At 55.0% G+C, this 11027-nt stretch overlaps 1 protein-coding gene across 1 annotated transcript; it reads right to left on the bottom strand.

Moving 5' to 3' along the window:
* Positions 1–110: 110 nt before the first annotated feature.
* Positions 111–10594, bottom strand: ACAD10 (acyl-CoA dehydrogenase family member 10). Its single transcript, XM_058816852.1, has 13 exons — positions 10385–10594; positions 9650–9798; positions 8915–9103; positions 7555–7713; positions 6669–6828; positions 6152–6284; positions 5827–5895; positions 4975–5156; positions 4286–4436; positions 3623–3768; positions 2951–3124; positions 2164–2506; positions 111–465 (listed from the first exon to the last, which is right to left on the bottom strand). Exons 1-13 carry the CDS (start codon positions 10539–10541, stop codon positions 405–407), a joined length of 2073 nt encoding a protein of 690 aa, XP_058672835.1. The 5' UTR covers positions 10542–10594; the 3' UTR covers positions 111–404.
* Between the last annotated feature and the right edge of the window lie 433 nt (positions 10595–11027).

Here is an 11027-nt window from a genome sequence, read left to right on the forward strand (position 1 = left end):
ATTCTTCCAGCATCTGCAGGTTGCTGGAGGTTGTGCTGAAGAAGAAAAGATGTGCTGAAGGACAAGAGACATCCTGGTCCATTCTGTTTATTCCCAAAACTGGGTCGTGCACCCCCAGCCTGGTCACTCCCAGCCATCTCTCCCTGCTGCAGCTCTGATCCTGCAGCCCCACGATCCAAAGGTGGACTTGGCCCTGCATTGAGCCAGGCAATAAAAGCACTGAGCACAGATAACACCAAACACCTCTGGAACTGAGCTCACAGGCTGCCCTCAGCACGGCCTCTCCCATGCCTGAGTGCCTGGTTTGGGTTTGGGTCCGCATCCAAGGTGTCCCAGGGCTGCAGCTCCTGGCCCTGATTTGGAGAGTCCTGTGACCCCTGGGGACCCTCAGCCAGACGTGGGGCTCAGGTCCAGGGGAAGTGCTGGGCTGGGATCTGCTCTGTGGAGATGTTTTGCTCCAGGGACCTGTGGGAGAGAGAGAGCAGAGCCCATGTGGGCACAAAGGGCTGCAGCACCAGGCAGCAGCACCCCAGAGCCTTGCAAACCCCTGGGGACCCAGTGCTGGGGAAATGCCTCACTGGGGACCCCACAGCCTCTATGGGGAAACAGCAAACAGGGGGACCCCCAGCCTCACTGGGGACCCCACAGCACACAGGACAAATCACCCCTCATGCTCACAGGCCCCACACTGCAGGGGAGTCCCAGGGTTGCCCTTTCTTTGGGTCAGGGAGGGCTCGAGCCTGAGGAATCTGCTCACTTTGGTGCCCTGATCCATGACCTGTGCAGCCATCAGTGCCACTGCCTTGGTCCTGGCATTCTGTGCCTGGGGGAAGAGGATGCGGCCCATGAGAGCTCTGGTGGGTGCTGCCCCTCTGATGGGCAGCCATGGCTCTGAGGGAGGAACTGAGCTTCCCTCTGCTCCTCTGGAGAGGATCTCCCTGAGCTGGGGGCACAGGCAGCCTCTGGGATCAGTGTGTGGAGCCTGCTGGCTCCTGGTGCAGGATGAGGCAGGATCAGCTGAGATCCTGCCCTGCTCAGCCAGGAATGGCTCAGCTGCCAACTCCCAGAGATGAACCTCCCCTGGCAGTGCCAGCTGGCAGGGGCAGCCTTGCCCTTGCCCTTGGCCGTGCCCAGCTCTGGAGCACTGTGGCACTTCCAGGCTGGGAATATTTGGCTGTGTAACAGTTCTCTGCATTATCTTGCTGTTGCAGGCAGCAAAACTCCTCCCCTGGCTTTCACAACTTGCACAGCAAAGGCTGACAGGGCAGGGATGATGCCAAGGGAAAGGGCAGTGGAGTGGATGTGGAGGTGACAGGGATGAGGGGGCTCTGTGGTGCCACACACCAGCAGCAGCATCTCCACAAGCCCAAGGCCTGGAGTAGAGAGAGTGTGGCAATCCTGATGTTGGAGACTTGGCAAGGATGAGTGTTTCGAGGAAGGGCAAGGAGATCTGCTCATCTCAGCACCTCCACATTCCCCACAGCTGCTGCTTCCCTGCCCTTCCACCTTCTCTGTGGATCAGCTGCCAAGTGCCCTGACACACTGGTGTTTGCTGGTTTCTGCCAGAGCACAGGCAAACACTTTGGAAGGGCACCTGGATTTTTTTTTTTTTTTGGCAGCTGAAAGGAGGTTAAGTAACCCACTAGAATTTGATAATGTCACCAGAATAATTAGGAATATAATCTTGGTAGCAGCCCAAGGGTGGGGCTGTTTGCTTCCACTCACTGTGAATGTGTGAATGGGGAGGTGCAAGGAACCTCTCAAGGGAGCACAGAGGGACAGAGAGAAGGGAATTCACTCAGCCTTTCCCAGAGGGAGACTGGAGGAGGAACAACCATTTCTTCCTGGACTGGCAAATGTTGAAAAGCCCAGCCCAGCTCTGGGCACACCATCAGCACAGATGGCAGGACCTGGGTGAGCAACCATAGCTGGGCTGGTGTTAATCTGCTCCTCTTGGAAGGGAGTGCCAGCTCCCAAAATCACAGTTTCCCAGGGTATGAACTCTGTTGCAGCCATATGGACCCAGCCCTTTCCCTCCAAACCACTGGGCTCCAGGAGTGCCAAATGCCTGCCATGATCAGGAGAGCCAGGACACTTGGAGGCCACCATCCATCCCCACCCTGGGGCAGGTGCAGCAGAGCAGCTTCAGCACAGATGTCTCACCTGCAGCTCTGGCAGAGGACGTGCAGTCCCTCTGGAATGGGAACTGAGAAAGCCCCTCTGGATGCCCATCTTGCAGCAAACCCCTGTGCCATCCCCCCCAGGCTGCTGGGGGCAGTGCCCAGGGGGGCTCTGGGCACAAGGGCTGCCCCAGGCCGTGCCCAGGTGCTGAAACTCCTGCCCAGGTGAGGCCCTTGCCCGGCCCAGGTGCTGGAATGGCGCAGGAGCAGCTTTGTGGGGGGGAGGCTCTCAAACACACGGAATCCTTCTTTAACAGCAAAATCCCAGGCCAGATCAGCCACAAACTCTGCGTCCTTGGGGCTGCTGTCACCTGGAGCTGGCCTCCCTGGGGACAAGAGAACAGGACACTTGTTTGGAAAAGCCTGTGTTGGGTATCACATCCCAAACAGCATCACCTGCCCTCCCCTGGGCCAGCCCAGCAGGACTTGGGGAAACTCCTCTCTAAGGGATGTGAAAATAACTTCAGATTTCATTCTGATAAAGGCTCCAGGGCCACACCTGATGTGTGCAGGCAAACAGCACCGGGAGCTCTCAGCACCTCCCTGTGAGTCCCTTGGCAAGGCTGGTGCTGAGCTGGAAGGTCTGAGAGCTCCATCTGTAGGACACAGCTCTGGGCTCCCAGCTTTGGCCTCTGCTCAGCTCTCCCAGGAAAGGAGAGACCCCACAGCACAGAGAGCAGGCAGGGAAAGGCCTGTGCTGGAGCAGGGAGGCAGCTCTGTGCCCCTGGCTGTGCCCTGTGCAGGACACAGCTGCCCTGCTGGCTCCTCACCTGCCAGGGAGCCGCGGTGACGTCCCTGCAGCATCACAGCCCGGCGGAAAAAGGCAAAGGCCAGGTAGAAATTCCAGTTCTCTGGGTGCTCCACTCCCCTGTGGCCACAGTACATCTGGGAATACTCCTCTGCTGTGGGAATGCCCAGCTGCCCCAAGTCACAGTTCCTCAAGCCTGGAAGATGGGAAGAGGTAGCAAGGAGTCAGAGCAGCCCCCAGGGCACGGTGAGAGCCTTGGGCACAGCCAGGCCCCTCCATGGAGACACCTGCACCCTCCAGGACCTGCACAGCTCTGTGCTGGCTCCATAGGGAGCTCTGGGGTTTGGCACCAGCCCCTGCCCCAAAATGCACATGGGGCAGTTCTCCTGGTTAGGGTGAAACTGTGACTGACAGAGATCTCTCCTAAACGATGGAACCTCTCTGTTTAACCCTGTACTTTTCTTTTTAACAAGTGGATAACTTAGTGCACACACCAGTCCTGACCTGCCTCACAACTTTCCCACCCAAAAGAGTTGCCCAGCTGCCCAGCTGGAGTGAGAGGGAGAACAATGCAAACCCAGAGCCCTTTCCAGCTGCACTGAGCCCCACTGCCAGCTGAGCTGCTTGGCAGGAGCTGATCTGCTCTGAGCTCTGGCTCCTCTGTGTGTGCCAAGGTGAGTGTGCCCCTGTGTACCTCTGCGAGCCCCAGAGGGGGCTGGCAGGAAGAAGCTCACACAGTTATTCGCCACATCACACAGGGGATCTCCTAGAGTGGCAAACTTCCAGCCCAGCACAGCAAGGACTTCTGGCCTGTCTGGGTGAAAGACCAGGCGGTCCATCCTGTATCAGAGGGAAAAAGAGATCAGGAAAGTCTCCAGAGGAGGGAAAAATCCCAGTGCTCAGCAGCAGTAGGTGCTTTCAGTGCTCTTCACTCCCTTCAAAGATTGCAGAGTCCTTTGGAAGGCAGCACAAAGTGAAACGTTAATTTCTGCAAGCAGAGGATGGAGGTTACTCAATATTGAACCCTCTGGTTAATAATGGACTAAACTGGGCTTTGGAGAATGAAACCAAGTTAGTCAGAGCCTCAGATCAGAGCTGATTCCTGAGTACTGCAGGAAGAGCTGATGATCCTCCAGTGTCACACCAGCATTTGCAGCTGTTGGATAAAGAATCTCCATCTCATTCCCTGGGGATGCTCACCCTGACCCAAACCCAGCTTTTGGGCTGCTCTGGAGCTGCTGCCCCAGCCCAATCAGCACCTTTTGGAGTCTGGGGGTCATTTTACACTCAGTCCTTGTTTTACACTCATTTTACACTCAGTCCTTGTTTCCTGCCTGGCATTGCTCCAGGGCAGTACCTGAAATCACCGTGCACCAATGTTGTCTTCTGGGATTCAGGAAAATGCAGAGGCAGCCACTGGATGAGCCTTTCCATCGCTGGGATCGTGTGAGTTTCCACAGCTCTATATTGCTTTGTCCAGGTCTCAAACTGCTGCTGGATGTAATTTCCTGGAACAGAGGAAAGGAGGGAAAGGGAAAGGCACAAAGAGGCTTCAAAAGGGACACAGAAAAAGCCAAACAGCCAAGCAGATCTCAGTCCAGAATCCTGATTAAACTTCAAGATTATAATTGCAATTTCCAAGGGTCTCATACTTTCTTAACTGGGCACTGGATTTAATATTCAGGTGGAAAGAATCCAATCCTGGACAAAAAAGTAACTTCACCAGCTCCAGGAAGCTGAGCTGTCTCTGCAGAGGGACTGGAGGGGATGCTTGGGGAGGTTTGGTCAGCAAAGAAGTTACTCCTGTACCCAAAGTGGGCAGAGATGGCAACAAACATGGCAGGAAGCTCTGGGAGGTAGGAGAACTTTGGGAACTCACAGGAAACCTGGATTGGAAGAGCCCTTCCCACCCTCCCACCACACCTGGGGATTCAGACTCTGGACTGCTCATCCTCACTTTCCCACCTGCCCCCAGTTTGGTCCATCCTGCCCATCCCTTGAGCTGCTGACACCCAGGAGAAGAAGGGAAGCAGAGGCTGCTCTCACCGTGCTCCCCCAGCTCCTGCAGCTCGGCTGCTCCCGGCTCCAGGCTGTGGATCCTGGCCAGGACGTTTGCCATGGCCCCGTACCAGGCCCTGCGCTGGCGCGGTGGCACCGCGGGCAGGGACAGGCTGTGGTGGATGTGGCCAGCACGGTGCTCCAGCAGCAGGAAAGGACAGCCAAGGATGCTGGGGAGGCAAACTGGGATGTGTGGGGCTGAGGCCAATCCTGCCACTCCCCCCAGATCTCATCTGCATCTTGAACGTGCCCCCAGGCCTCACCTGGGTGCTCTCTGGAGCCCAGCTCAGGCTGTGCCCGTGGCTGTGCCATGCTCTGCCCTGGCCCCTCCAGCCCCAGAGCTCCAGCAGCAGCTGCTCCCTGTTCCCTGCAGTGCCTGTGGGCTGGGCTGCCAGGCTGCTCACAAACACAGCAGAGTGGGCACACAGGGAGCTGCAGTGCAGACACTGAGTCCTGCAGGGATCTGAGCAGGCTGCAGGCCCGAGGGCTGTCCTGTCACAGATTTGCTGCTGTCACTGCTGCCTGAGGTCTGGCATTTGGAAAAATCCTTTCTTTATTGCAAACCTGAGCACTCTGAGTCAGCAGGAAGCCCTATAATATTGCTTTATAAGTGCTTTTCAAAGAGAGCTTTTGGATTAATAGCTAAAATGGAACATACCTAAACCAAACCAAATAAAATGATTCTGTTCTTTGAACTTCTAGAGGCTCCTCCAGCCCCACACTGCACAGATGTTCATTAGATCAGAGCACTTTGTGAGCTCTGGTTCCTTCTTTGTTCACCTTTGGGGGAATCTAGCTGCAGTTGCCAAGCACAGAGTGAAAGCTGAGGGCCAGGATTACCTTCTGTCCTCACAGAGAGCAAGCACAGGGGGCACAGGAACACCAGCCTCAGCCAGAGCCTTCAGGACCCTAAAGGGAGGGACAGAGGTGCAGGGAATCAGTCCAGGAACTGCTGTGTTGGAGAGAGACACACCATATCACTGTGCTCAGCTTTAAATATACTGAAATCATGTGGCTGGGGGCAGGTGAGAGGAGCACAGCCACATCTTCCCATGGCCCGGAGCCCCCAGACCTATCCCACACTGGAGAACAAGGGGAGGCCGTAAATGATCTTCCCCCGTGTCCTGCTCCCCTGGCCCAGCAAACTGCAGCAGGACCCCCTCACCTGTATTCCCTTGAGACAGAAGGGCCTGAGGGGCCTGAGGGAGGCTCCTCCTCCTTCTTCAGCACCAGCAAACGACCTCCAAACTTCACCAGATAGCTCCGGCTGGACTCAAACTGCCGTAACTCCAGCGGGGCTGGGAGGAGGGAGCAGAGGGTCAGCACCTCCCCAGGCCTTCCATCCCCTTCCTGCAGCTGGGGCTGAGAGCCCACTCTGTGTCCCAAACCCCTGGGGAACCTGGCAGTGGCTCCCAGCTGCCTCACAGGACAGGAATATCCCTGGCATCTCTTTGGCAAATTGTCCTCAACCCCTCCCAAAATAAGGAAGCCCTAAAATGTTGTTTCTTAATTCTAGGAAAGTGATGGAACACTGAAACTGGAATGGCTGTGCTGTTTGCTTGGAGATTATGAGCCTTTCCTTAATATTATTTTTCAGTACCTATGTCAGTACCTATAGGAAAAAGTCAAAAGCTCCAGAATATCCAGGTTTTCTGATGGAAGGACCAAACCCACTGCAATACCTGTTGGGTGGGCACCAAGAACATCCTCAAGGTACTTCTGCAGATGATCCTTGGGGATTTCCATGCCTGGTCTCACTGAACGAGTGTAGGGAACAAATCCTTGCAAAGGAAACCCCAGATGGGCTTCCAGCTCTTTGAGTGCTGCTGCTGGATCATCAACCTGAAACCAGGAGGGACAGAGTAGCACTGGTGACAGCTAGAAGGCAAAATTTCCTGGGAAAGAGAGAGCCCTGCCTGGTTGGGGGGGATGCATTTATCTGTGAGTCCATCAGCACTGATCCCCTGACACACAGGAATTCCTGGCTCATTCCCTGCCAGCACAGAGCTTCCCACCTCTACTCTGCCTGGAGAGAGCTGTGATGGTGGCACAGGCACTGTGAGCTTGGGCTGGGATCAGAGCTGGAATTCCCTGTGTGCAATCCAGGGGAGTGGAGGTCACTCTTCCCACCAGTCCCAGTCTTGTCCTTTCCCCAGTGTCCCCAAATTAAAACCCCTGTGCTCAGTGACCCCAAAGCCTGAGGGTAACTTGGCAGTCCCCAGCTGACTCATCCAGGAGGCCTCAGAGTTTCTGGGAATTCATTAACTGGGGCTCATTTTCTGCTGTGGTTGTGTCAACCATAGGGATGGGGCTGTTTCTCCTACAGGGAACAGAGGAACAGGAATGAGGAGAGACTTCCCTGGGATTACACAGAGTTTGGAGCCAGAGCAGACTTTGCCAGTGATCCCTGCTTTAACCCCACCACATCCTGCAGGGACAAGCGAGGCTGGAGCAAAAGGCTTGGCAAGAGTCGGCCGCTGTCAACTGGAAATCCTGAGCTGGTGAAACCCAACAGCTCCTGTACCCAAAATCCACCCCCAAACCCCACCTGGCTGTGCCACTTTGTACCTTCACTGTTTTCATGCCAAGCTGGGCTGCCACCTCCAGGTTCTGGCTGCTGCTGTCCAGCAGGATGGATTCCTGGGGCTGCACACCCAGGAGCTCCAAGCACAGCTTGTAGATCCCAGGATCTGGCCTGGGCACCCCTTCCTGATGGGATTCAAGCACCTACAGCAGCAACAGATGGAAAATGCACGAGCCTGCTGTGAGCACAGACACCTGGGCACTGCTGGAATGGAGGTGGGAGGCTGGGAAAGAGACTGGTCTGATTAACATGAGAAATAAAGGATGTGGAGATGGGTGGGCCCTGGTTCCAGGGACTGTGTGGGTGCCAACTGCTGTGGCCAAATCAGCCAAACAGGACCAGCCAGTCCTGGGATGGAAGATATCCAATGAGATGTCCCAGTGTGGGACACCAAACTGGCTCCAGACCAGCTGTTCAGGGCTGTCCAAGGAAGCCTTGGATGGCAGCACCTTCCAAAGGCTCAGGAAAAGCAGCGTCCTGACCACTGCAGCCACCAGCCATCCCAAAGGCACCTCCACAGCAGCTGTGTTTGCCATAACCATCCCCCTAAAATCTGGATCAAAAAAGCACTGACTCAGTGTGTGAGCACTGCCACTGCCCTCACAGCCATGAACACCCCAAGCAGCCATTCCTGCTCTGTAACACTGCAGGAACAGCAATGAATCCATTGCATGGATATAAAGCAAATTAATCCACTGCATGGATATAAAGCCAACACTAATGGAAACCCACACTTATTGCTCAATTATTTTCCCCCACTAATTGCTGTGCAGGGCTGTAGCTCCTGTTCCAGGAGCAGCACACACTGGAGAGGCCGTGGGGATTGGAGCCTTGAGGTTCATGTGTCACCAGATCTGCCAATCTGTGTCATCTCTGCAAAGGTGAAGTGTGCTGGGAAAGGAGACCCTGCTGGGAAAGGAGCATCTGCTCCTCATCCCACACAGGTCAGCATGTTGGGCTACTGGGTTTTTGTAGCACAGGGGTTACATAAAATCCTTGAAGAATCCTAACTCTTTTAAAGCTTATTTTTGTTTGTTTGTTTGTTTTCTTAAAGCAGGCAGGGCACTGAATAATAACATTTATTTCTAGTCTGTGTTCCAGCTTCCAAGTCCTGTCTCCATCGCTGCCTGTGCCTGTCACACAGACTCGTGGCTGTGTGGGCACTTTGCAGTGGATTTGCAAATGTCACTCAGCCCCTCTCCAAGTGCCTACAAGGAATTGTGTCAGGAAATGTTCTCCAGGCTGATGTCAACCAAACTGTGCTTAAACTGCACTAAAAGAATTTGAGCTGCTGCTTTCACAAGTGGAGGAGCAGAGCCCCGTTTGGGATCCATGCAGACTCACCACATCGAAGTGCTGCTGCTCCAGGGGCAGGAGCCTCTGTCCGGGGCACAAGCTGAGGCCCAGCAGAGCTGTCTGCAGCCCTTCTGCCCGGATACACTGCGCTGCTTCTGCCATTGTGGGGAGCTGTTTTCTCATCTCCTCTCGGATTAAATCCCAGAGAAAGGAGTGCACGGGAACACGGATATTTGCCTGAGAAACAGAGAAACCCCAACAGTGGTAATGGGCCAGAAATGGGGTGAAAATAAGAGTGCTTGGGTGGGTAGGTTATCTGATCAGCTTATCTTGCTGTCCGAAGGCAGGCAGGGAATCTCTCAGCCAAATTGCTTTGCCCAAATAAACAAATGTTCTCACATTCCTGATTCTGCAGCAGAGATAAAGGGCTGATTTTGGGAGAGAGAAATCCCTGGGACTGTGCCTGCCATGGGATCAAGGCAGGTTAGAGACAGACACTGACAGCTCAGCAGGCAGGAAAGGAATCTGCATTTTAGACTGAGATGTTTTAAAAGGACTTTATTCCAGGAGGAAATTAAGGCAAATTCATCTGCCTGCCTGCCCAGGCCCCGGGATAATGGTGGAAATCTGCCCTGCTCTGACAGCAGCACTTCCTAGATGGAAAATCCAGACCCTTCAACCACAAAATTGCTTTTAAAAGCTCCTCTCTCCTCACTGGACCTGTTTCCATGCAGTCAGGAAGCACAGGGAGAGCAGGGGGGAGTTTACAGGTTTGAGGCTTACAATCTCAAAGCACTGCTGTCCCAATTCCTGCAGGAACTCCACAGCTGTCAGCTCTCCCCTGGAGTACTGCAGGGAGAGGCTGCTCTCCCCTCCAGACAGCGCGGCTCGCTGGACGGTGCCGGCTGGAATGCAGCTCCGGGCCTCCCAGTCTGCACCGAGAACACAGGGAAGGCAGGAAAGGGCATCAGCAGAGTGGGCAATCAGCTGGGAGTGCCTCTGCACTGGGGTGATTGACACAGCACAGAGCAAAGGGCTTGGGCATTGCAGGAACTGCAGCACCTCAGCCCTGTTTGCAGCGTGGGGAATCCCTAAAGCTGCACCAGCCTCGGGTGGCAGCAGGTGGTGGCACCACAGGACAGTGCAGGGTGGTCACTGTTACTTCTGTGACTTCTGATGGCACAACAGGTCCCACCATCACAAGTTCCTGGGTGTCCCACCAGAGCTGAAAGAGGCACCTGAGATTTATCTTCCCTCCAAGCACAGGAACAACAGGAGCTCTGGTGATGAGGGACCAGATCAAGAGAACGACTGGAGCTGTGCCAGGGCTCAGAAAGGTTCTTTCCCTGGTATTTCTGATATCAGGGAATGGGCACAGCCCCGAGGCTGCCAGAGCTCTGGGTGAATTTGGGTACCACTCTCAGGGATTGTTGGGGTGTCTGTGGATGATGTTCCCCTGGGTCCCTCCCAGCTCAGGACATTCTGTGATTGTGTGGGGTCAGCAAAGGGAACACACACCTGAGGCTGTCCTGTGGGGGGCTGGCAGCAGCACCCCGCTCTCCTCAAACACCACGGCTTTGTAAGAGACCCCTCTGGATCGCTGTGGGATCAGCAGGAGCCGCCGGATCCCGGCACACAGCAGGCTCTGGGCACGGGCAGCGCTGCTCAGGGACATGCTGGGAACCACGGGGGGCAGGGACACTCACAGCTCAACCAGGGACAGGCTGGAGCACAGCTGCAGAGCTGCAGGGGAAGTGTTGGTTTATGCACACAGAATCATGGAATTGTTATGTTGGAGAGCACCCAATCCAACCTCCCCAGATCCACCAAACCCTGGGGCCAAGGGCTCTGAACACTTCCAGGGATGGTGGCTCCACCCTGGGCAGCCACTCAAGTGTCCCAGACAAACCAGAGACCCCCAAATTGGGTTTTATACACACACCCCTTCAAGTGCTGGGGACAATGGGATAACTCATCACTAACATGAACTAATTGCTGATCATAATCAGTGATTGCAGCAATGTGAGGGTCACCTCTGCTCCCAGAGAACAAGGAACACAAACAAGGTGAAACAGCCTCGAGGTGTGCCAGGGGAGGTTCAGGCTGGACAACAGGAGGAATTCCTCCATGGAAAGGGTGGTCAGGGATTGGAACTGCCCAG

Source organism: Ammospiza caudacuta, chromosome 18, assembly GCF_027887145.1.
Source record: "Ammospiza caudacuta isolate bAmmCau1 chromosome 18, bAmmCau1.pri, whole genome shotgun sequence".
Taxonomy (NCBI): Eukaryota; Metazoa; Chordata; class Aves; order Passeriformes; family Passerellidae; genus Ammospiza; species Ammospiza caudacuta.

Excerpts from the sequence above, each read along its gene's own strand:
- ACAD10 (XM_058816852.1), bottom strand. The coding sequence starts at position 10,541 with ATGTCCCTGAGCAGCGCTGCCCGTGCCCAGAGCCTGCTGTGTGCCGGG. Across the intron at positions 9,104-9,649 it reads GACAGCAGTGCTTTGAGATT|GCAAATATCCGTGTTCCCGT; the intron begins GTAAGCCTCAAA and ends TCTGTTTCTCAG. Across the intron at positions 5,896-6,151 it reads TCTGTCTCAAGGGAATACAG|GGTCCTGAAGGCTCTGGCTG; the intron begins GTGAGGGGGTCC and ends CCCTCCCTTTAG.